We start from the raw sequence: 27,374 nt of genomic DNA on the forward strand, positions 1-27,374 counted from the left end.
TTGGGGAATAATGTAGTCCATAACTATACTATTTATTAAGTAGGATGGAAGTATTTCATTGACACACATTTACTCAATTTTCAAAGAATGAGGATTTGAGAATTAGACCATTTGGTGAATAAGTTCAGTTGGGCATAGACATGGCTTTTAGGATGAGCATTACTTGTTGAACATTCTTAGTTTTCTTTATTTCAGGTGAAAGATTTCTCTCTTGGCTTTTAGTAAAATAAGTCCATTAGTAATGCATATCACATTTGTGGAATTATGAAGACGTTATTTTGAGCTGTGGTGGCCAGAATGTCATACAGTCTTCTAGGTAAAGGCACAGCTTGAAAACGCTCTAAAACAGAATTGGTTGTGGGAAGTGACTTACACACTCATTCAGGTGCAAAATCTAACACATTTCAGGGCATACAATTCTGAACATCATTAATCTTTTTGAGAATAGGATTTGAAACAAATACCGAGATTTGAGAAGACAGGCTTCTAAAATCTCCACAGTCAAACCCTCTGAAAGAAAAACACGAATTTTCATTGCAGTACATAAGGACAAGTTAATCAGCTGATAAATTAATATTAACTCAACTCACTAAATTGAACAATACTAAATAATAAATCTAATTCACTGACTCATTGAATTGATTAAAGTTGTTTCTTCACAAGACATCAACCACTTATAGCGTTATTAAAAGCACTTAGCATTATTTCTTCTATTGATACATAGTATATATTTTTAAAATTACATATTTATGGGATACATGTATTTGTTACATGCATAGAATGTGTAATGATCAAGCCAGGGTATTTGAGGGTATCCACCACCTTCAGTATTTATCATTTCTATGTGCTGGTAACATTTCAAGTCCTCTCTTCTAGTTACTTTGAAATATATAATATATTGTTGCTAACTATAGTCACCCTAGGCTGCTATTAAACATTGGAACTTCTTTCTTTTACTTGTGTTCATACCCATTAACCAGCCTCCCTCTCTCACCTACCCGCCCTTCCCAGCCTCTGGTATCTATCATTCTATTCTCTATTTCCAAGAGATTAAATGTTTTAGCTCCAATATGAGAGAACATGTGGTATTTGTCTTTCTGTTCCTGCCTTATTTCACTTAACAGAATGAACTCTAGTTCCATCCACGTTGCTGCACATGACATGGTTCCATTCTTTTTTCTATGGCTGAATAGTATTGCATGGTACATACATATACACCATATAAAAAATTATTTCATCCATTGATGGACACTTAGGTTGATGCCATATTTTTGCTATTGTGAATAGTGCTATGATAAACATAAGAGTGCAGGTATCCCTTTGATATACTGATGAAAGAAATATATATGTTTCTTTTCCTTTGGGTAAATACACAGTGGGATTGCTGGTTTGTATGGTACATCTTTTTTTTTTTTTTTTTTAGACAGAGTCTTATTCTGTTATCCAGGCTGGAGTGCAGTGGCATGACCTCGGCTCACTGCAGCCTCTGTCTCTCAGGTTCAAGCAATTCTTCTACCTCAGCCTGCTGAGTAGCTAGGATTACAGGCATGCGCCACGATGTCTGGCTAATTTTTATATTTTTAGTAGGGATGGGGTTTCACCATATTGGCCAGGCTGGTCTCGAACTCCTGACCTCAGCCTCCCAAAGAGCTCAGATTACAGGCGTGAGCCACCACACTCAGCCGTAAGGACATCTATTTTTAGGTTTGTTTTTTTAGAAATCTCTATACCAGGCTGGGCATGGTGGCTCATGCCTGTAATCCCATCACTTTGGGAGGCCAAGGCAGGTGAATCACCTGAGGTCAGGAGTTTGAGACCAGCCTGGTCAACATGGTGAAACCCCATCTCTACTAAAAATACAAAAATTAGCTGGGCATGGTGGTGGGTGCCTATAATCCCAGCTACTTGGGAGGCTGAGGCAGGAGAATCGCTTGAATCCAGGGAGGTGGAGGTCGCAGTGGGCCGAGATCATGACACTGCACTCCAGCCTGGGCGACAGAGCGAGACTCCATCTAAAAAAAAAAAAAAAAGAAAAAGAAATCTCCATACTATTTTCCATAGGATTCTATTAATTTACATTCCCACTAACAGTATATAAAAGTTCCCTCTTTTCTGCATTGTCACTAGGATCCGTTATTATTCTCATTTTAATAATAGCCATTCTAACCAGGGGAAGGTGATATCTCATTGTGGTGATATCTCACTGTTGTTTTGAGTTTCCTGGAAGATTAGTGATGTTGAGCACTTCTCATATATTTGTTGGACATTTGTATGTCCTCTTTTAGAAATGCCTATTCATGTCATTTCCCCACTTTTCAATGGAATTATGTGGGTCTTTTACTATTCAGTTGTTGCAGTTCCTCGTATATTCTAAATATTAGTCCCTTGTTGGATGAATACTTTGTGAATATTTTCTCCCACTCAACAGGTTGTCTCTTCACTCTGTTGATTGCTTCCTTTGCTGTGCAGAAGCTTTTTAGTTTAATATAGTCCCATTTGTCTATTTAAGTTGCCTGTCCTTGAAGTCTTAGCCATACATCTTTGCCAAGACCAATTCCCTGAAATTATTTTATTTATGTACCTCATCTCTAATGGAGATTAAAAAATAGAAAATGAGCAGGTGGAAACTTTGAGGTGATGGACATGTTTATGACATAGAATGTGGTGATGGTTTCATAGGTGATACTTAGCTCCAAACACAAAGCATATACATTAAATATGTATAACTTTCTATATGCCACTCATACCTCAGTAAAGTGGTTAAACAAATAGAATCCAGAAAAACCTTAGAGTTCCTTATTTTTGTACTTATCTTAAAATTGAAGAGGAAGTGAGATTTATTTTATTTATTGGTTAGAGAAAATATAGACCTTGGCTTCTCAGGTACCAAAACCATCAGATGCATCAGCTGTGATGGACCACAAAAGACAACCCTCAAAGAGCCTCTTATTTTAAGAACTCAGCAGAAGTAATTTTCTACGTGTAAATTATTCCCTTTTAGAAGACTGAAGCACTGAATCTGAGATTTTAAAGGAAAAACAAGACCAACTTTTTAAAAAGTTAACTCAGTGTGAAGTATCACACATGAAAGTGTTCAATCAATAACGATCTAATCACCACCCAGCCAAACAAAATTTTTTTTTTTTTTTTTTTTTGAGATGGAGTCTCGCTGTGTCACCCAGGTTGGAGTGTAGTGGCTCGATCTCGGCTCACTGCAAGCTCTGCCTCCTGGGTTCACGCCATTCTCCTGCCTCAGCCTCCCGAGTAGCTGGGAATACAGGCGCCCGCCACCACGCCCGGCTAATATTTTGTATTTTTAGTAGAGACGGGGTTTCGCCGTGTTAGCCAGGATGGTCTCGATCTCCTGACCTCATGATCTGCCAGCCTCGGCCTCCCAAAGTGCTGGGATTACAGGCATGAGCCACCACGCCTGGCCACAAAAAATATTTTAAGTATCCTAGAAGATTCATGTGTATTTCCCCTAATTACCAACACCTTCCATCTCCCCAAAGTTATGAACTATTCTGGTGTTGCACTCCTTTGTTCAGCTGTAACATTTTTGAATTTTATATAAATGGGATCATAAATATTCTTTTGGGCCAGGTTTCTTTGGAATAAACATTATGTCTGTGAAACTCATGAGTTCTTCATGTAGTTCAATTGCTTTCATTGCTGTAGAAGTATTTTAATACCTCATAATTTGTTTTCCTTCTGCTGTTGATGAGTATTTGGATTATCTCCAGTTTGGGCTATTACGAATTATGTTTCTAGGAATATCCTTGACACCATCTTTTGGTGCACACGTGTACACATTTGGAGTCCTACAAACAGATCAGAGTGTGCAGTTTGAGTCAATGCTGTCAAATTGTTTCCCGAAGATGGTTTTTCAATATACTTACACAGCAGTACATGAGAATTCCTGTTGCTTCATTGGCACTGGGTTGGTATTCTCAGTCTGTTACATTTTACACATTCTAGTGGGTGTCTAGTGGTATCTCATAGTGGTTTTAATTTGCATTTCCCTGGTAACTAATAAAGTGAGCACTTTTCCAGTTATTGGCCATTTGGATATTCTCTTTTGTAAAATACCCATTCAAATCTCTTGTCCATTTCTCTAATTGGGCTTTCTGTGTTTTTCTTAATGAGTTTTAAGAGTTAAGTTTATGGTACCGGTTCTCAGACTTTAGCCGGCATCAGAATCACACTTAGGGCGCTCGCTTCAGTAGCACATATGCTAAAATTGTAATGATACAGAGAAGATTAGTATGGCCCCTTAAAAAAATCACCCTAGGGCTTGTTAAAACACACATTCCTGGTCCCCACCACCAGAGTTTCTGATTCAGTAGATCTGTGGTGAGGCACAAAAATGTGCATTTCTAATGAGTTCCCAGGTGATGTGGTATGCTGCTGGTCCAGGGACCACACTTTGAGAATCATTATTTAATACTGATTTCAGTGTAACAGCAGTAGATGTTTCTTGTTAGTTTTGGACAAAGTCACCTTAAAAACCAAAACCAAAAGCAAAAACCTCAACCATTTAATACTGCTCAAGCCTCAGGCATAAGCTAATACTCTTTCTTCCTAGAACAGTGCAAATGGACTTGCTTAAATAGCAACTGCTTCAAACTATCTGAAAGCCACTGAAATCTACCCGTTAGAATACTTGGTACACCTAATTTGCCAAGAGAACCGGTTGATGATAGAAGGTATCCTCTGATACCGTATTTTTCAATCTCAGGAAAACTCATTGGCATTCATCAGCAAGAACAGGAGTCAGGAATCCCTTGAAGCACAGAAATACAGATCTCTGAATGCAGATGAAAACTATCATTTATTTCAATTGAATTTAGTTTCATTAAAAAATTCTATGATAACATTAAAACAGAAACAGGACGTTTATATGACTGTCTTTAACCTCAAAAGTCCAAATAAACATATAGACATTTTGAATACAGCTAACGTTTTAACAAACCTCATTATGATCACTGTTGTAATTTCAGTTACCTAAAATATGAACCACGACTACTAATAAACATTTACTGCGTGTGGTTTATTGGACTGAATATTAACCATACATTTATTTCTAAGTACTAGGAGTTGAACAGCTACTACAGTCAATGTATTTTGGTAGTTAGCCGTGTGTGGTGTGCGCTTTTTAAGGCTTCACTCAATAAAACATCTGTTGCTCTCTGCTGATGAGTCAAAAAACTTGCTATATGAAGGACAAATATATGTATACAAACAAATGCACACATGTGCATGTCTATATACGTATATGCAATTTCAGGGAGGTGACACCTTATTCTGAGAGGTCATGAGACTCCACTTCAAACCATAATAGTAAAACCTTCAGTAAACTGAACTCAACATATTACAGCCACCACCATCAAGACAAATTAAAGACTCATAGTTCAAATAAAGTACAACAGGTCCCAGGAAGTATTGTGGTTTGTTGATTCATTCAACAGAAAGCCCAAATGACAATGCTATTAGTGGTCAGAAGTAAACTAACCTGGACAGGCTCATGAAAATGAACCCCTGGATGCATCCTGAGAACGTACTGCATAATTATAGTCAATGCTTGCAATAATTTTGTTTGTCTCATCACATTAGCAGAGCCTATTCATGCAATTTAGAAAGGATTTCAATAAAGCCTAAACCAAAAGGCTTACAGTCAACAGAGGGTTAGCCTTCCACAAATGAGAAATCCAAAAAAGAATAATGCCACGTATTTCAGGAATGTCGGTTAGAGGTTTGGCCTTCTTGGGAAGTGTCACGATGCTGAGTCTAAAACTGCAACAGTTACCGTGTCCAAGTCATGCAACTCGAAAGGAGGATGGACGGTCACACTTGTGTCCTTCAGTATCAAAGCACCTTTAAGGGCTTCCATTTTGAGAAAGTAATATTTTCTCTTCCTTCTCTTTTAGAACATATGATAAAATATTGTCCTTCTATCCTTTAACCATATATCCTTTTTTTTTTTTTTTGGTGGGGAGTAAGGGGTACATACTCCCTACTACAATGTCACAAACTTTTTCTTTTTGTTGTTCCTATTGGTTGTAACCGTACTATTTTCTAACAAGAAGCCTTCAGGGGAAATAATGGATCCTGGTTATGTCAAAGAAAACAATGAGACAAAATGGCAACTGCACAGTCTTCAAGTAAATAGAATCCCTGATATAAATGGAAATTAACATGCAATTTTGGGGGCAGTAAAAACAACAACAAAAACCTGTGACAACTTTGTCCTACTCCTTTAAAAATGAGCTTTGACTCTGTAGTCTCTTAAGGCACAAAACCTGATAGACAGCATTTAACTGGTGGCCTGCACCTCTGATTTGGATTTTAAAAAACAACTATTGACATTTAAATAAAAACAAACCATTTTGTTAGACCTGGAGATCCTTGGATAAGTTGGGAGAAATATTCAAATGAACTAGCATCTTGTATGTATAAATATTTGTTGCCAAAGTAAAAAAAAGTACAATGTGGTTTACATAGTCCAAAAACTAGTGGAAAACGCCTTCGGAACAGACTTGACATCTTGGTTGGATTCACAGTGCTGTCTCGAAAATCGTTAAGGTCGAGGGCTGTCCATTGGAAGTGTTTGTAACCATATGGTCAGTGTGACCAATATGTGGATAATTTCTTTTGAAGTACACCTGAAAAAAAAAAGGCAAGCATAAAAAGAATGTTTCAAAATTTTAAAGTCTCCTCCCTGAAACAATGCACTTCTGTGTCCACTTCTTCATGTAAAGAAATCATATCCCTCACTGAGGCCCAATTTAAGAACAGGGATGAATCTACTGTACAGAGGAAGTATCCCCACTAAAACCCTCAGCAGGGCTGGGCACAATGCCAAACAACCTGTAGATCCATTTTAGTTCCGATCACTCTGATTCATAGATATGTTTTATCTCTGTATTAAATTGATAAGCAGAATCATTTTACTGACTCAAAACCAGGAGATAAATTAAAAACAGGGTGACAAAGAGGCTGGGAAATCCAGCGTCTGCACGAGGGTTTCTCATTTTCACACATAAAATGAGCACAATAGATTTGGATGTTAATATCAAGTTGTAATCCCTATATTTTATAAACTCTGATTGACAAGCATTGAAATGCTGGCGTATATGTATGAAACATCCCGGCGTTTAATTTGTGCGGCAAAGCAGTTATAGGGCCTATAGAAATGTTGTCTGTGGATAGCGGCCCACAATAATGAAAAGAGAAGCAAAAGCTTTAACAATGACTCAACCAAGCAACTTCTCTAAAATGTAAGATGATACCAAATAATAGGACAGTTCTTTGCCAAGCCTTTGAGTTCCTGAATTCTACCAATTTCTAGCTGAACTAGAAGAGATACAGGTTTTCTGATAAATGTATAATCAGAACATAAAGGAAATGAAATGCTGTCAAGTTTCTCTGTTCCGCAATCATCAGTTTTTAGTAGCTGTATCGTATCTTGGTTCCTTGACAGATGCGCATAACAAAATGAAATAATGTCAAGACTTGTGAGCTCTTATCTCAAAATGTGTTTGGGTGAAAAAGGACTTCAAATGTAATTTTTTTCCCCCAAAGAAGAATGTGAAAAGTTTTGTTTGAGTCTTTAAAACAGAAAATGTAGCAACTATCTGAGGCTGACACGTGTCAGCTGGGTCTCTTAGTCATACGATTCTGGATCTATTTTATAAAACCTTGCTCCGAATATATTTGTGGGTGCTGTCAACAAAGTTATCACTGGAGATAATGGGATTCACGTACAAAAAAGAAAGTGCTGAGACACCTGCCTACATATTAAGTGTACTTTCTTTTTCTCTCACTTCTTGCACACTTGTTACTCCAGAAACATCATTACATATAACACACCGTATACTAAAATGTCACTTAAGGAGAAAATAAATTGTCAATAATGCTGGAATGCCACCAGAAGAAATCTGAGGCTATTTCCATTATAATGCAAGTGTTCAAAAATAAGACTTTTCAGGGGACAATTTCACATCATCTCCCTCTCCCACTTTTTTAAGCTAGCCATATTTTGTTTGGTTATAGATTTATGTACTCCAAAAAGGCTATTCTGTAGTGAAACTAAAAACAGCCAAAAGAACAAATACACATTCACATCACTTTCTACTGCTTGATAGCCTTCCCCAAATAGGCTGCTTCCTTCTGTGTAACCCTCTTGATGTATTTTTTTTATATATATAAAGAAAGTGTTGTTATTAGCAACTTTAAACCCAAATGGTCTTAGCTTCATGGTCTGAAATACTTAGTCAAAAACAAACTTCCTGTGTATATCGTCTTTGATTTGACCTTTCTTTTTCTCTTCTGCTACCAGGTTTTATAACACACTATGGGTAACAGCACAGGTGAGATAAAACATCTTTTTTACAGTGCAGGTGATGAAGGGAGTTGAGATTACTGAACCACTTTTAGCAAAGCCCTCATGTTGTAAGCTATGTCTGGGATGGACAGGTCCAGTCTCAGCTCTCTCCTGGATTCACTGCTGATCCTGGAAAAATTACCTAACCACTCTCTCTACCAGCTGCCTCATCTGTAACATGAGAGAACAATAGCTTACGTCACAGGAACTGATTAATGGCTACAAACTACAGGTTGAAAACCTGCCGCATTAGTGTTGGGTGTCATGATGAATGCTGCTCAGAGAAGTGGCCCCTAAGTAAACAGAACGTGGCAGTATCGCCCGGCTTGAAGGATGAAGACAAAGCATTTAGGAATCCCTCTGGTGCATCTTTTATCTTTACAGAATCCCAAAGCTGTGGCTGAGACAATTTCAACTGAATGAATATGGTAACCTGGGAGGCAGAAAGGTAGAACTGAAAGATCATAGAAGATGGAGTATGAACACTTTTGAACTGGTGGCTTTGAAAACTTACTCAGGCCGGGCGTGGTGGCTCACACCTGTAATCTCAGCAGTTTGGGAGGCCGAGGCAGGTGGATCACTTGAGGTCAGGAGTTTGAGACCAGCCTGGCCAATATGGTGAAACCCCATCTCTACTAAAAATACAAAAATTAGCCAGGCATGGTGGTGCACGCCTGTAGTCCCAGCTACTCAGGAGCCTGAGGCAGGAGAATCACTTGAACCCAGGAGGCAGAGATTGCAGTGGGCCGAGATTGCACCACTACACTCCAGCCTGGGAGACTCTGTCTCAAAAAAAAAAAAAAGGTAGTTTCTCAGCTTCTTGTACTTTAGCATTTTCATGTGTCAAAAGGGGATAATAACAGCAGGTCAGAAGGAGTGTGAAGCTTAAGGGAGACAATGCCGTAAGTGTTCACATTTGCGGCAAGAAGAGTATCAGGTCAATGAGTATGGGAAACCTTGTCCCTCTTTTCCTTCTTTTCTTGAGTTTGCTCCATTATAGTTCCTCTAATGTAGGTTGAAACTAAGTTCATATTTAAACTCTAGCTTACCAGTGAAGCCACCATAACAGAGCTAGATTTTACTGAAATCAACAGAGCAATACAAGCTCCCCGACATGGACAAAGGAGAGCAACTGGGCTTTGATTGACATTGCATTCCTAAGATACCATCTGATGTGTTGAATTCAGGCTCAAGACCCTGTCAGTTCATTTTTACTGATGTGTATGGCCCTAATTCAATCACAGTAACTCTCAAGGCCTCAAGTTCATCATTTTTAAAGCCAGTCTAATTTTGGTGTACATAATTGGCATGCATATTGTCAAAGAGTAATGGAGACTTAGAAAGGACTTCCGCTTTTAAGATAATGGAGTAATGAATTTTCTCTCCTTTTCCTTTCAGAAACCACTCTGAACATCAAAGATATTCATTAATAAAAAATAAGCTAAATCTTTGTGAAATCAAGAGAGCCTGAATGGTAAAATAGCATGAAGGACTGCCATATGCAACTGGAGCCAATGGGGCTGTGGCAAGGCTGAGAAGATGTCCATGAAGAGCAGGCCTCAACAATCACAGGAATTCTCCAGTTAATTGGAGGAACGCTAAGGTATGCCAATAAAGAATCAATCAGAAACATCTTCGACTGACCTATGTACATTGGTGAGGTCCTGACAGAAGAGAGATTGCAATTGCCCAATTCTGTAAGCTAAGGAGGAAGAAAGGCAAAACATGCACTCTCAATTTCACACACACACACACACCCACACACCCCCCCACACACACACACACCCCCACACACCCATACCCACACCCCCCCACACACACCCCCACCCTCACACACACCCACACCCCCACACAAACCCCCACCCCCACACACACCCACACCCCCCACACACCCCCACCCCCACACACACCCCCACTCCCACACACACCCACACCCCCACACCCCCCACACACACCCACACCCCCCCACACACCCACACCCACCACACACCCATACACACACACCCACCCCACACCCATACACACCCACACACACCCACACACCCACACCCCCACCACACACCCATACACATATGCACCCCCACACTCCCTCACACACTCTCCCCCCACACCCCCACCACCCTCACACACCCACACCCCCACCACCCTCACACACACCCACACCCCCTCACACACACCCATACCCATACACACACCCACCCACACCTCCACCACACCCATACACACCCCCCCACACCCCCTCACACACCCACCCTCCCCCACACACTCACACCCCCACCACACACCCATACACACCCCCACAACCCCCCCACACACCCACACCCCCACAATCCCCCACACACCCACACACCCACAACCCCCCCACACACCCACACACCCACAACCCCCCCACACACCCACACCCCCCCCACACCCACACCCCCCCCACACACACCCACACCCACACACCCATACACACACCCACACCCCCACCACACACCCATACACTTACGCACCCCCATACTCCCTCACACACACTCTCCCCCCACACACCCACCCCCCCCACCACCCTCATACACACACACCCCCACAACCCCCCCCACACACCCACACACCCATACACATACACACCCCAACCCTTCCCGCCTCCCCCCCACCACACACACAGCCTCTCTGGGTCATAAGGTACTTCTACATTAAGCACAGAAAATTCCCTTTAGCCAGAAACAAGTCCCTAGCCACAACTATCCTGCAACTATCTGGTCTAGGAAGAGTTCGTTTTATTCATAGGTGAGGAGTAGGAAAAATAAAAATTATTATTATAATTTTAAGAGTAGCACAGGGCCTGGAAATTACACAAATAAGTAAGAAATGAAATAAGATAAACACATGACAAATGTTGAGCACATAAAGTTTATGAATATAATATATTCAAAGAAAATGCAGCAGAATGATCAGGCTGTGCATAAAAGAGATACAAAAATACAGGAAAACACGGCAGAGCAACAGAAGATGCTGAAACATGAGTTGACAGTGGTCAAAAGTGAAGTGGAAGAGAAAAGTGAAAATATCAAAGAAATGGGCTGGGTGCAGTGGCTCACACCTGTAATCCCAGCACTTTGGGAGGCTGAGGTGGGAGGATCACTTGAGGCCAGGAGTTCAAAGCCAGCCTGGCCAACATAATGAAAACTTGTATCTACTAAAACTACAAGAATTAGCCAGTTGTGGTGGTGCACACCTGTAATCCCAGCTACTTGGGAGGCTGAAGCATGAGAATTGCTTGAACCGGGAGTTGGAGGGTGCAGTGAGCCGAGAGCACGCCACTGCACTCCAGCTTGCGGAATAGAGGGAGACTCTGTCTCAAAAAAGGAAAAATAAAAAATAAAAAATAAGTGGCATTTCTACTGAAGGCAGCACAAAGATTAGCCAACGCTGAAAAAACAGTATGAGACACAGGATAGGACTGAGCAAACAAACAAAATAACTAAAAGTTAATAAAGAACTAAAAAGGATTAAGGAGAAAATAGTTTTACAAAATAGACAAAGGACATAAAACACATACACGATAGATATTTGTAAAGAAGAGAATATAATCAAATAAAAAAATTCAAGGATATAATTCAAGTAAACTTCCAGAAAAAAAAGAAAATTTGAATCAAAAGTCTGAAAGACTGCACAACAATGTCCTAGGAAAACTAATGACCCTTTCAGCATACAAGAAAAAAGATCTGGCTGGGCATAGTGGCACACATCTGTAATCCCAGCACTTTGGGAGGCCAAGGTGGAAGGATGGTTTGAGCCCAGGAGTTCAAGACCAGCGTGGAAAACATAGTGAGACCTTGTCTCTATGGGGGAAAAAAAATTAGCCAGGCATGGTGACATGTGCCTCTAGTTCCAGCTTTAAGGGAGGCTGAGAAGGGAGCATTGCTTGAGCCTGGGAGGTTAAGGCTCCAGTGAGCTATGATTGTGCCACTGCACTCCAGCCTGGACAACAGAGCAAGACCCTGTCTCAAAAAAAAAAAAAAAAGAAAAAGAAAGAAAGAAAAAAGGCTGAGTTATGTCAGACGTGGTCATAGACGTCTCCATATGAACAGACAACACGAGAAGACCTTAGAGCAAAGGCTGCAACATACTAAGTAAAAGAAGGTGTGACCCAGTAATTTTAAAACCACCACTTTGTCAAAATTTTTGTTTTTATGTAAATTCCAGGATACATGTGCAGAACGTACAGGTTTGTCACACAGGTAAATGTGTGCCATGGTATAGCCACCACATTTAAATCAGAGGGGTAACAAAGATCTCAGACATGCAATAAGTCAGGGATTCTAACTTCCAAGGAACCTTTCCCTTTGAGATGGTATACAGCATTGTTTTGCAACTTTTCTTCTTAAACTGCCACCCACAATAATGGGTGGCACATTTCACTGTACACAGGGACTTGGTACGCATCTACTACCTATATCTGTATCTATACTGAAAAGCATTTCAAAAAATATTACCATTACTATGAAAGATACATGCTATTTTTCTTCCATTCCATTCTATTCTATTTTACATCTTAAAACACACTAGTCACGATGGACCAAATTGATTCCACAGCACCACTAATGGGTTGTAGCCTTAGGTTTAAAAAGTACTGAAGGATAAACTTTAGCTAACTAAAAGATGGAGAAAGTATCATTTAAAGAAAAGTCAAATAACAGAGGCTTAAGTATATTCAGGATTTGAAGGCAAATAGAAGAAAAACTAAGCTAAAATTTGGTGGTAGGATGGAGACAGAAGTGTATTTATATTGTTATTGTTTATAATGGGGAGTCAATAAAGAAACAACATTTAGAGGAAACAAAAGGAACACATACAAAACAATATTCAAAGAAACAAAAATTATCTACTACAAATTAAAAGGTAAAAAGGAATACTAAAAACTGAAAGCATAACATGACAGAACTAAGACAAAACATACTTATAATCTCAATAAATGTAAATGTACTAAAATCATCCATTAAAAACAAAGGCTAAGATTAAATCTCAAAGTAAAACCTAACCACGTCATATATACGAGACACACCTTTGGATATTCAAAGACAATCCCATATATAGCAGACAAAGAAAGCAAAGTAAAAGCATGTGACCCAATCTAGTTTTGAATCAGTGTGGATTTAGGACCAAAACCATTACATGAATCAAAGAAAGGTGTGTTAAAATGGCAGGAAATATAATTCATGGTGGAAAACCAAGTTATGAACATCTGTGGACTGAAAACCATAGCATCAAAGTTACCAAAACAAAAATGACAGGTACTACAAAGAGAAATATGTACAGTATGAAACTAATTCACCTCTAGATCCAAGTCACAGAAAATAGACCAATATAAACAAGGATTAATAAGAATGTAATTAACAAAGTAGAACTAATTAAACCTTATTAAACTCTACACCTTAAACAGATAACATCATCTTTTCAATGCCCAAAGAACATCTAGAAAAACTAGGACACAAAGAAAATTCCAAATGGATAGAAAGGACATGGATGACATGCAATGAAAATGAAACTGATGAGTAAAACAGAAAAGAAATGAATAGAAAAAACAAACTGCTACCACCAAAAAGTTTTAAAAACGTCCCTCTTCAGTAATTTCTGGGCCAGAGAAAATTAAAATCCAAAATTGCAGAATGTATAAATAAAAAAATAAACTATGAATGGAAAGCACTACATATCAAAACCTATAGAATACGAAAATTCACAGCACTAAAATACTAAGGAAGAAAGAATGGATACAAATGCATTCAAGAAGAAGCAACAAGAAAAACCAAAAAACAAAGGTAATAAAGATAAAAGCAGAAACTGATCAACTGGAAAACAGAATATAAACTAGTAAATAAATCTGATAAGTCATTCACCAGGAAAAAAAACAAAAATAGCTAACTTAATTGGAAGTTAATTGGGAAAAGTGAAAAGTACAGAGTGGAAAAAGTATAAATACTAGGTAGCCATTAAAAAATTAGGTAACTGGCCGGGCATGGTGGCTCACGCCTGTATTCCCAGCACTTTGGGAGGCCAAGGCGGGTTGGTTACCTGAGGTCAGAAGTTCAACACCAGCCTGGCCAACATGGTAAAAACCTGTCTCTACCAAAAATACAAAAAAATTAGCCGGGCATGGTGGTGGACGCCTGTAATCCCAGCTACTCAGGAGGCTGAGGCAGGAGAATCACTTGATGGAGACTGCAGTGAGCTGAGATTGCAGCATTGCAGTCCAGCCTGGGCAAAAGGAGTGAAACTCTGCTTTAAAAAAAAAAAAACACATACATACATACATACATATATATATATATATATATATATATATGGAGAGAGAGAGAGAGAGAGAGAGAGCTAATAAAAAGTACACATATATAATAAAATGAGGTAACTATATGTATTGATATAATATGGAATATAATATTAAGTGAAAAACCGTAAAGAATAGCTATCATTTGTGCTCAAAAAACAGAAAAGCTATATATGCACATGTGCTTGTTTATGCACAGAATACATCAACAAAACTGGAGAAGAAGGTGCCAGGGCTGAAACCTGGCAGAGGAACTGCGTAATGAAGGACAGGAGTGGCAGAGTGACTTACTTTTTACTTATTAAAGTTTTTTGCAAAACTATCAATGCTTTGTGTTTGTAACATGAGCATGTACCATTTGGTAAGCTGATTCTTAAAAATAATTTGTAATTATTTAGTCTATAAAGCTACAAAACTTTGGATACTTCTTTTGCTATTATTGGGAGCTAAGAGTTCAGTCTACAGTCTTAAAAAAGTACTGAGCTTTTATCACCAATACCTAGAATTCGCTTATATTTGTAAAACGCCTTATATTCTTTGAATCACTTAAACATGCACTATCTCATTTAATACATGTTAACTGTGAAGAAACCGGAGCAGTACTACAATCCTGGCATGACAGGTGAGGCCTCTGAGGCTCACAGGCCTTGGGTGACTTCTGTAAGGCCATTGGCTGCTAAGTGTCTCTCCTCTACCTATTCAAACAGGCCCCAGGCTCCTAGGATCCAGGATGTCAGGATTTCATATCTATCTATCCATCCATCCATTCATCCATCCATCCATATTTTTTTTTGAGACGGAGTCTTGCTCTGTCGCCCAGGCTAGCATGCAGTGGTGTGATGTAGGCTCACTGCAACCTCCATCTCCTGGGTTCAAGTGATTCTCCAGCCTCAGCCTCCCGAGTAGCTGGGATTACAAGCTTGCGCCACCATGCCTGGCTAATTTTTTTATTTTTAGTAGAGACGGGGTTTCACCATGTTGGCCAGGCTGGTCTTGAACTCCTGACTTCGAGTGATATATCTGCCTCAACTTCCTAAAGTGCTGGGATTACAGGTGTGAACCACCACACCTGGCCAGGATTTCATAACTTTTGATTTGTATCTGGCGATTTCATGGGTGCATAAAATGGCACCTCTGTTACTCATTGGGAACCTCAAATTAGGTCGGCTTCATCAGGGAAGACAATGATTGACATTTACCCCGTGTTATAGGCTGATTTGCATCCCCCTAAATTCCTATGTTGAAGTCCTAACCCCCAAGTACATCAGAATGTGATTGTATTTGCAGAAAGTCTTTAAAGGTGTAATAAAGTTAAAATGAGGCCTTTAGGGTGGGCCCTGATCCAATATGACTGGTGTCCTTAGAGAAAGAGGAGACTAGGACACAGACATACACAGAGAAAAGACCCCGTGAACAGACCCCGTGAACACACAGCCATCTGCAAGCCAAGGAGAGGCCTCAGAGGAAAGAAGCCCTGCTGACACCCTGCATCTCAGACTCCAGCACGGAAGTGTGAGAACATAAACTGCTGTGGGTTAAACCACCTAGTCTGTGCTACTTTGCTATGGCAGCCTGAGCAAACCAGTGCACCCTTCAGCTTTATGTACCTGAAATGTAATTACGTAATTTTAATTTAATATGTAATTAAAAATGTAATTTTAATTTAATTTAAAATATTAAAATACTTTCTGAGTCATCTGCAAAGGTCTTGACTGGTGCAGTCAAGAGAGACTCAGCTTTGCCTGCACCAGCATTTTCAGGAAAGCAACTCCGTGGTCAAGAATACGTGACTTGGAAGTACCTTTTCCCAGATGTTGAGTTTTCCTTCCAACAAATGAATTCTAATCTGTGAGAGCGAAAAGCTTGTTGACTTAGACTAATCCTCATGGTGTTACAGTTGTGAATGATGCATTGATATTTGATGCTTGCACATTTAAAAGGTTGACAATCTGACAGCTTGTTCTCCTAAGAGGACCAAGTGTATGCAGAAATGTCAAGAAAATATTCAACTTGGATGAGAATCAAGCTGTGTATTTCCTTATGTCTTTCTGTAGAGGTGACCTGAGCCAGCGGTTAGGCAGGACTAAAATCCAGGAAGGAAATTCTGCCACTGTGTGAATTTGGGCGACTAGCTGCATCTTGGATACCAAATAAGACAAGGAGCAGCGTTTTCAGGCTTGACACAGAACACTATCTAGGGGGACACATCGCCTCCCTCCCCCCCACCCCCAGCAATCTGCCTTCTGTTCTCCACGGACCACCAGCTCTGTGTCCACATGAAGACTCATGACCCAACATCCTCATCAATACAGTAAGACTTACAGACTGCTGTGAGGATTAAGTAGAATCATACATGTAAGAACTATGTAAACAATGTAAAATAAATTATAAAGAACTACACGAATGTAAGTTACCATTAATATCATTGAATTAGATGGAAGATTACTGGACCAGTTACTGAGATTTCAAATTCTATGACCAATATCCCTTTCTACATGTATGTTATACTTTCTACATGTATGTTATACTTTCTACATGTATGTTATAGTTGCATTAAACATTGATTTTAAAAAAAGATTCCCAATTCTGTCTCTGCTATAAATTAGTCTGAGTCCACTTACTTCTTGGGGCCTTAGTTTCCTCACCTGTAAAACAAAGGTGAACTATATTATCTTATGTTAGTTGGAACATGCTAAAATTCTATGACCTATTTCTTATTACTCCATGCCTTGATAATAAATAACATATTTTTTAAATGGGTATTTTGATATAGATAGGGACGCATCTCTTTGATGTGAAATGCCTGAGGTACCAAAGAACAAAAAGGGTTTTTGAGGTTCTTGGCTCTTTTGTGACTAGATTATACAGGGAATCCCAAATGATTGATCGGGTTTTATGAGGGAAGCTTTGGCTGGGAGACGCTCTAGAAGATAAAAGTAGTCTGTAAATTTCAGGTATAAAGAAATACAGTGCAAGTACAGCTTCCTTCCTTATTCATACACAATGTGATTCTTATGAAAATTTAGAACACAGATTTTGTCGACCCTAAAGCCTATAATTCTGCTAGCTACGAGATCGTGGGCAATTTCCTTCCCTCTCTACCCCTGAGCCTCTTAAACAGGCATAATGAGAAGTGCACAGTACACATCTGCCACATATCATCATCATCATCATCGCCATCAGGGCTCACCACATTAATCAAATCTCTGCTCTGCTCTATTCTTTGGTTTATATTGTCAATGACTAGGGGCACGTTTAACGTATTTGTTAGTGCCCAGCGTAATACTGTGCACACAAAGGCATTTACAGAACCGTTTTGAGGATGAATGCAGGATTCAAAGAAATATCCTACAGACAGTGGAAAGGATAGTTCTTCACTTCTATGGAGAATGAGATGAAATAGGAACTGAAGGCAACCTAGGTTTTATTTGGATAAATCTTTAATACAGAAATACCACTACTAGATATGGGAACATATTTTCTTTTCCTTTTTCTTTTTTTTTTTTTTTTTTGAGATGGAGTTTCACTCTGTTGCCAGGCTGGAGTGCAGTGGCACCATCTCAGCTCACTGCAACCTCCGCCTCCCAGGTTCAAGCTATTCTCCTGCCTCAGCCTCCCGAGTAGCTGGGACTACAGATGCGTGCCACCACGCCAGCAAATTTTTGCATTTTTAGTAGAGATGGGTTTCACCATATTGGCCAGGATGGTCTTTATCTCTTGACCTTGTGATCCACCCGCCTCGGCCTCCCAAACAAAGTGCTGGGGTTACAGTGTGAGCCACCACGCCTGGTCTTTTTTTTTTTTTGAGATGGTGTCTCGCTCTGTCGCCCAGGCTGGAGTGCAGTGTCATGATCTTGGCTCACTGCAACCTCCACTTTCCAGGTTCAAGTGATTCTCCTGCCTCAGCCTCCCGAGTAGCTGAGATTACAGGCAATCGCCACTATACCCAGCTGATTTTTATATTTTTAGTAGAGATGGGGTTTCACCATGTTGGCCCCCGTTTTCTTATTCTGTTGTCTGTAATGGATATTTAAAATATTATACATAAACAAGCAATTTTATTCTACCTACAGTGTTGAAAACCTGAAAACTTTAGAAAACAATGAAGAAGGAAAATTATACCCATATTATAATGCCTACAGATGAACAGTTTTGATGGGAGCCTCACCATGTACTGCTAGAAGTCTCATTCCACCCTAAGCCAAGGACATCGGATGTTCCTTCCCTTCCTCCATCAATACAACTCTCACCTCACAGAATTTTAAGGAAGAATTACAGGTGACCACGTGACATCTGGCTAAGTCCCTTAAATCAAACTGCAGTTATCACATCCGTAGAATGAGATACTTCCACATCACCATTGTTGGAAAGAGATCATGTAGCCTGCATGTCTTTAATGCCTTATAAACATACTTCAAGGATTATTCAGGCTATAGCTATAACATATTATAAATTCTTGATTTGTCCTGATGGCAATTACATCTTTTTTTTTGAGACAGAGTTTTGCTCTTACTGCCCAGGCTGGAGTGCGGTGGCGTGATCTTGGCTCACCACAACCTCCATCTTCTGGGTTCAAGTGATTCTTCTGCCTCAGCCTCCTGAGTAGCTGGGGTTACAGGCATGTGCTACCACTCCCAGCTAATTTTTGTATTTTTAGTAGAGACGGGGTTTCTCCATGTTGGTCAGGCTGGTCTCAAACTCCCGACCTCAGGTGATCTGCCTGCCTTGGCCTCCCAAAGTGCTGGGATTACAGGCATGAACCACCACGCCCAGCCTGACAACTGCCTCTTATAGAAGGCAGAGGAAGCACATGGGCTATATGGGCCTAATTCTAAACAACAAAGAATGAGGGGGAAACCCAGGGCAACAGTGAGAGTATTATGTAACAGTTTTCTTTACAAATAATAAAACAGAAACCAAAAGCAATCTAGGTAGATCTAGGTAGAACATCTTCTAGGTAGATCATCCTAGAACAATAAAAAATATCCCGCACTTTTTGCTCAAACTCTTAAATCTCCTGCATGTACCTCAACGGCATTTGCGTATCAATAAGAATGAAATGCAATGGGTCTGCAGAATATGAGTACCATGTGCTCTGTGCCTTTTTCTATGAGAATCTGAACCCACAGAATCTAAATGTGTAAAAAGTCTGGTCTAACACCTCTCCGCTTCTTGGGCACGCGGCATGCACACGTGTGTACACACACTCGACCCCCCAACCCCTACCCGCTTCTGCCAACTCTTTGCAGACCTTACTTCAACCCAGGACGTGCCGTTAAGACCCACTCATGAAGCTTTGTCTCTGCAGGCTTATAATTGAAAAGGGTACACAGTGCTTGTTACCATACCCACGGTGCCAAATTGTGCAGAGGGAGCCGCTGAGACAAACTTTAATTACAACTCCTCGGAGCACGCTCACCTGTTTTGCTGTTTCAGTGAGGGCAGCGGCTTCTGCCTTGCCCAGTTGTTGCACCATCTTGTAAAATAGGCTCTCTTTATTTTGCAGCAAAACATACGGCTCATCATATTCTTTCAGTCTTCCTGAATCTAAAACCTGTTAATCAGCAGAAAGAAACCCATTGAAACACAATGTTTTGCAGTAACATATTATAACAGAGACAATATTTCGGAAAGCGGCAGGAGAGGGAGAGAATCTGTTTGGGTGGTAGGCCTGGATAGTATTTAAATGGTTTGATTACCCTGTTTTACGAAGCAAACAAAGGCCTAACCTGACCTTTTATTACTATAATGTTATAGGAAGGAAGAAAATGAAAGTTCTAGACTATTATTCCGGGCACTCAGCAGTCCTATGGCATTTTATATTCTGCCAAAGCCATTTTGGGTTCTTATCATTACTTAGTGCTTTTAACTCTCAGACTCTCAGCATTGAGGGGTATTTATACATATGATCAGAGTTGGGAAACTTCTTGATTTAAGAAAGTCAAATTCAATTTATCTAAAAGGTAGGGTAACGTCATAAAAAACAGATGGGAGAGACCTGACAGTAAATTAATTGCCAAGCCAGTTTCATAGACTTTAAGCAATATTTGGAAAAGAAGTAAATGCTTCTGGAATTTCTTTAAGGTTCTAGAACATGTCAGCTGCTAAGAGGGGCTAAACTCTGGATGGTGAGGTTAAGGTGCATTCTGAAATCGGCTCTGGGTGTACTTTATTATTTCGAGAGATAAAGGCTAGCCGAAAAAGCTGTTACCTAAGCAGCTTTAGCATAATTGCTCTCTGCACAGAAGAAATCTCTAGAAATCCAATTTTCTCTTTGGATAAGACTAAAGAAGCAATTAAGAAACTGAGCTCCAAATTCCTGTGATCACAGTCCACATGGCCCATGGGGCAGCCCAGTCTGCATTGCTGAGAGCTGAATATCTGTTTTCCCAATCACCTTTCTTTGCTTCTTTCTCTTTCTTTAGCTGCTTGCCTTTTAGCTGCTTTATTGCTCATTAATATGTCCACTGGAAATTGAAAGAGGGAGGAAGGGGCTCTTAACTCTGCATTTCTACTTATTAGTGGCTTTGGTTAATGGTTTCAGAGGGAAGAAAGAGTCTGAATAATTGGCCCAAATGACGTACCTAGGAAAACAGTTCTGATGTTAAGTGGCACTTAGTTCTTCGTTTAGGCCGTATTTAGAGTAAATTTATCTTAAGAGAATATGCTGAACCTCCAAGCAGGACACAGGTTGTTTTTCTACATGTAGGCATTGCAGTTAATTCCGTCCCATGGTATTTAATCGGACACATTTATTAAGCCTCATAAAGGGCATTTTCCTGTTAATCTTTTGTTTACTACTGTGAATCACTGCTAAGGGCAGCTTTCTCAAAAGAGTTCAAGAATAATTGAATCTGTCACATCCACATAATAATTAAAATGTCCTATAATTTGGCATGCCAATTTAGATACCCCAAATGTGTAATTTTACTTAAGCATAGCATTACAGAACATAACCACTCCTCCTGACGAGGAAGGAAAAAATCTGCAATTTAAAAATACAGGTCTCTCTAATGCTAAAGACTAAGTAAATAAGTGAACCAAATTACTTGCTAAAATGATGAAGTTTTAGTCTGCAAAAGCAACAAGTAAACTTTTAAAAATTATTCCCACAGAGTTGAGAGAGAGAGTTCTCTGTAAAGACTCTACATAATGTTTAATGGAAAGGAAGTCCTACTACTATTTGGTCCTTCTCCAAATTCCTACTAAGTTTATTCACATTTGAGTGACTAGTAAATCTTTCCAGATTCCCTCTCATTGTCTGAAAACACATGAATGCCACTGAGACCAGGAGTTCTCAAAATTGACCAGAATCTAAAAAAAGGCAGAGCCAGGAAAAAAAAAAATAATGTTCTCAAAAAGCATTATTATTATTAGATTAATAATAAAAATGACAGAAAGATCACTTTGGTCAAAATACTTTAAGCCTTATAAATACCAGCAACTTAGCAACTGCATTTTATTTGTTAGGAGAGTTTTTGAGTTTAGGGGTGATAGAACCACGACCTTAATAATTTGCTAGAACTTAAAATTTTAACTTCTATAAGGTTTCACACTTAAAAAATATAAAATAAAACCGACCTCTTTAATACTTTTTTGATATGCATTAAAACAAAATATAGGCCAGGCTCAGTGGCTCACGCCTATAATCCTAGCACTTTGGGAGGCCAAGGCAGGTGGATCACTTGAGGCCAGGAGTTCGAAACCAGCCTGGCCAACATGACAAAACCCCATCTTTACTAAAAATACAAAAATTAGCTGCGCATGGTGGTGTGCAACTGTAGTCCCAGCTACTCAGGAGGCTACGGCATGAGAATCACTTGAACCCAGGAGGTGGATGATGCAGTGAGCCGAGATCATGTCACTGCACTCCAGCCTGGGCGACAGAGTGAGATTCTGTGTCAAAAAAAAAAAACACAAAAAACAAAAAAACCCCAAAAATCCCAAATAACCCCCAAAATATAGTATCTTATAATGAACTGGATTATCATAGCTGCAGACGAATTCACAAGATTTGAGACAAGGCATCCTTGGCATATAAATATGACCTAACAAAGAGTATGGCTACCATAAAAATCAATGAAAGCACCCCATAACTAAAATATCAGTTTGTGAACTTGAAAAGGAAAATAAAATGGGTTGAACATGCTCTGCTTTTACAATCATCACTGAAAACTCCCAAAACAGAATGGATAAGGTAATTTCCTCCCTTCCATCCATTCATCCAATATTGAGTGAATGTCTATTTCCAAAGTACTGTTTTAGGAATGGGAGTTTCAAAGATGAGCAAGAAACAGTCTATCAAGATGCTGACAGCCAGAGATAAAGATGAAAGTGCAAGTAAGTTAAACAACTTAGCCTAGGCTGCACAAATCGGGAGATGGCAGAGCTGGGATTTGAACCCGGGTGTAAACCTGTCTTCTTTCCTCTTCATGTGAGTTCCCAGGGGTACATTATTATTTACTTTCAGTTTCTTTGTTTTCAGAGGTAAAATATGGGCAATGAGAACTGTAAACAGTTAATTTTCTAAGATACCTTTTTATTTGGATAATAACTGCATATTTTAAGAAAAATATGCCTGCAAGCATAAAAAATTCACCTATTCACTTTCCACTACAATTTGAGTCCTATTACACCCAGGACTCAAAATTATTTACTGTGTGCCTGGCATATACTCACAGAAAAAGAAGACAAATTTTTTGTTGTTGTTGTTGAAATAGAGTCTCACTCTGTTACCCAGACTGGAGTGCAGTGGTGCGATCTCAGTTCACTGCAACCTCCACCTCCTGGGCTCAAGCCTCAGCCTCCCGAGTAGCTGGGACTACAGGTGCACGCCACCAAAGCCTGGCTGATTTTTGTTTTTTTTGTAGAGACGGGGTTTCGCCATGTTGCCCATGCTGGTTTTAAACTCCTGAGCTCAAAGCGATCCTCCCACCTTGGTTTCCCAAAGTGCTGGGATTACAGGCGTGAGCCCCCACACACGGCCCAAGAAAACAAACTTCATTAAAGTTTCAGGGTTAATAATGAGCAAGTGACACTCCACCAAAACACACTGGAGGAAAATGGACGTGAACCTTCATGAAAAATTATTCAGTACACATTTATTGCACACTTACTGCATTCATGTCATCATGCTAGATGCTGTGGAAGAGGCAGAGATGGGTGAGTCCCAGCCCCTGCTTTTAGGAAACCTACACTCAAAAAAAACAAAAAAGACAGAAGAAAACACTCAAGTGACTAGAATGCCAGAAAAAAGGCAAAACAAGTGGGAGTTTAGCAGCAGCAGAAGTCACCTCTGGCCAAAATTTCTGAGGAGGAGCTTCAGGGAGGAGAAAATAGCAAACTGGGCCTTGAGGAATGGACAGACTTGGACACATAGAAATGGTGGTGGAGGTGAGGGGTGGGAGGACAGTGGTCATTCCAGATGCTGAGAGGTCTGACAGCTCACCTATCACTTCCTCAAGGGCAGGGTTGTGTGATTGCTCTTGTTCACTGTTGCATCTCCAAGACCTGGCATTGCACATGATGTGTGAGCAGGCACCCCATGCACAGTGGCTAAAAGTTAAATACAAAGGAAGGGAAATTCAGGGCACAATTAGGTGACTGGCCAGTGATGCAGTCTGGTAAGACCACAGAGTGAGGTCCAGCAGAGAAAGAGTCTAGCTGGCCCTGGGAAACAGATAAGGAAGGAGGTATAGGGATGCCAGGATTCAGGCTATAGCCTTGGAGGACCCCTTGCCTCAAGTCGATGGCTATAGACAAGAGAGAGAAAAGCAAAAAGGAGACACAGCAGGAATGAGGGCAGAGGCTTGACTCACAAATTAAATATTGGAAAAGAGAAAATAAGGAACAATCAGATGCCACAAGGGCCAAGTTAGGATGCACATGGAAAAAAATGCTAAGAATAGAACTTTAACCGCTTAGCCTTTATACATGTTGACTATACTTAGGAAATGCCTGGGACCAGAAGGGTTTCAGATTTCAGATACTTTTGAATTTTGCAATGTTTGCATTATACATACTTACAGATGCAGCATACTTAATCCGAAAATCCAAAATCTGAAATGCCCCAATGAGTGTCTCTTACAAGCTTCACATCAGAGCTCAAAAAGTTTCAGATTTAGGAGCATTTCAGATTTCAGATTAGGGGACTCAATCTGTATTTAGTGATTTGACCAAAGATTCTAGATCTTTTACAACAAAATTAGGTGACTCTGAATTTTCTTTTTGTACAGAAAAAGGGGTATAATCTTGAATTTGTATCTTCATATCTTTTGTACCTACATGAAAACAGTCCTGAAATCTCCTGCTCAGTCCTCACCTTTCCTCTACCCAAGTAAAACTGTAAACTAAGCCATGCATTGATGTTGGTCCCGCGGCCCCAGGATCTCTCCAGCAATGCAAACTTCAGATCACTTGCTGCTCTCCAGAAGGTCAAGGAAAAACACATTATACTGGAATGCATTAGTCAGTTACTTAGTTACATAAGCTCAATGAAGATGAGTTTATCAGGCCTGCATATCTGCAGATATTCCAGGTAGCTGTCCTAGATATAAAAATTAAGTGAACCAATGCAAAACAATTTAATCCATTTAATTGGCAGGATGCCATCGCTGATAGTGGGGTGACCTCAGGAACAGGGGAAGGGCAGGACAGGGTGAAGGATAAAGCCTGACCATATGAAAAGAAAAGCTCGGAACAGCTTTCACTATGGCAGCAAGCAATACAGAGAAACCCCACTTAGCAACAGGCAGAGTGAGGGTGGGAGGGTTTCCATTTCAGAGGTCGTTTCTGGGCTGCCATGACGAAAGGGGTGTACGGAGAGTCATCTGACGTTGGAGATTGGTTCCCTCACTGGTAAAATGGGTGCCTGTGACTCTTCTCTGGGACAAGATACTACAGCATGTGGCAAAGATTACTTAAAATCCTGCCTCAGGTCTTGAAAAAGTAAATGATTCTTCTCACCTGGGGAAGATGAAGGGTAGGTCCCAGTGACCCACTCAGCCACTTTCCCAAAGCTCTGCAATTGTGTGTATTTATTCTCCCAGTTTGTTCATTTTTTATTTTTTGAGATGGATCTCACTCTGTCGCCCGGGCTAGAGTGCAGTGGCGCGATCTCGGCTCACTGCAACCTCCGCCTCCCGGGTTCAAGAGAGTCTCCTGCCTCGGTCTCCCGAGTAGCTGGGATTACAGGCACACGGCACCACGCCCGGCTAATTTTTCTGTATTTTTAGTAGAGACGGGGTTTCACCATGTTGGCCAGGCTGGTCTCGAACTTCTGACCTCAGGTGATCTGCCCTTTTCGGCCTCCCAAAGTGCTAGGATTACAGGCATGAGCCACCGCGCCCAGCCCCAGTTTGTGCTTTCTACCTTCACATTAGTTCTTTGTCCCCCTGAACACTTTAATTAAACGTCTCAGCATATTTTTCAAGAAGTAATTTTCCTCTTCTGAAATGTTCTAATTGTGGCCGTTGTCGGTTTCTTAAAGAGAAGTTCCATGAAGACGAAACATAGAATTTAAATAAAACTCAAGTTAGCTTTGAGTTGTGTTTCTCCAGCTGGTTCTGTTAGAACGATTTCTAGTTTGTTTTCTCTGAGGAAACTCTACTAAAAAGAGATCTGGGTTTAGAAAGAAAGATATACATTATATACCCATAAGATTGCCTACAAAGAAAAGAGCTACAATCTGAATTTCTCAGTCCTGGTTTTGGTTCTCTGTAATTCACTCTCGAAGAATTCTCTAACTGCAGATTCGCTTACTCCTCGTTCACTCATGCTACCAGGGAGAATCCAGAGCGTTGTAAGGATGGGTGTGCAGGGACTGAAGGAAAAAGGCTATGCTATTGGCTGAAAGGAAAACAGGTCACAAGTAACCAGCTAATCCTAAAAACTACAGGGAGGAAGCTGTCTTTAATGTGGAGATAGTGGTGCGTATTAGAAAAAAGAGGATTTCTAATTTGTCTGTCTTGCTCTACTGTTTTGTGGCAACTGAGCAAATGAAGATTAAATTAGCTGTCATTAAGACTACACCATGTTTAATAAAGTTAAAATTGAGAGAACATCTTCATAAAATAAAATTCTAAGCTTAACACATTAATGGCGCTTAATGAACCAAAACTGGGTAAATCCCTTTGGAGAGTCAACACATAAACAAAGCTATTAATTAGGTCGTAGTTGTTTCCCAACAAGCCTTTTGTTTGATTTAGTTACAGTAAACAAAACCATATCCATCCGTCTTTGTGGAGAAGTATTCACCAATGCAACAAAATGTAATTATTACACCTTAAGCACTTGCAATTACACGACTGCATGATGACTATAGTGTTGGTTATGTCCTTCATTAACATCTGTCACTTCCCCAGCCACTCCCTGAGCCTGCCCTTTGGAGCACTGAGCTTTGCAGCTGATTCACTTGTCTCTATGTTTTCACAGCTTTCAGAATAACAGAACAGAACACGTGTTTTCTGGAACTGTATCTCTAAAGCAAGCAAGGGAAAAAACAAAGAAACAAACAAAAAAAACAAAACACCTCCAAAATCAAAGATCTGAGAAAGAACGGTATTTATGGTGTTCCCCCGAATTGAAAGCTGGCTGATGATCAGAAGCTCTAGAATATAGGAGACGCTTTCAGCTAGGGGTCGAGGGAACATAAAGGCCAGTTCCCAATCTCAAGCTACAGAATGC

The 27,374-nt window shown here is 40.1% G+C and overlaps 1 protein-coding gene and 1 non-coding gene across 5 annotated transcripts in view; one reads left to right on the forward strand and one right to left on the reverse strand.

Moving 5' to 3' along the window:
• The first annotated feature begins 4,210 nt into the window (after window positions 1-4,210).
• On the forward strand, window positions 4,211-4,314 carry LOC112128633 (U6 spliceosomal RNA). The gene has a single exon (XR_002911124.1). It is a non-coding gene; the product is annotated as a U6 spliceosomal RNA (small nuclear RNA).
• Window positions 4,315-4,812: 498 nt separating this feature from the next.
• ABCC4 (ATP binding cassette subfamily C member 4 (PEL blood group)) overlaps window positions 4,813-27,374 on the reverse strand; it is a 287,310-nt gene continuing 264,748 nt past the window's right edge. For all 4 annotated transcript variants that reach the window (XM_054529547.2, XM_024230992.3, XM_063715003.1 and 1 more), the window contains 2 exons: window positions 20,110-20,244; window positions 4,813-6,662 (listed from right to left, as the gene is read on the reverse strand). In XM_054529547.2, the coding sequence (XP_054385522.1) occupies window positions 6,555-6,662; window positions 20,110-20,244 (243 nt within the window). In that variant the 3' untranslated portion in view covers window positions 4,813-6,554. The remainder of the gene's footprint in view (window positions 6,663-20,109; window positions 20,245-27,374) is intronic.

The sequence above is a fragment of the Pongo abelii genome, chromosome 14 (assembly GCF_028885655.2).
Source record: "Pongo abelii isolate AG06213 chromosome 14, NHGRI_mPonAbe1-v2.0_pri, whole genome shotgun sequence".
In the NCBI taxonomy this organism is placed as follows: Eukaryota; Metazoa; Chordata; class Mammalia; order Primates; family Hominidae; genus Pongo; species Pongo abelii.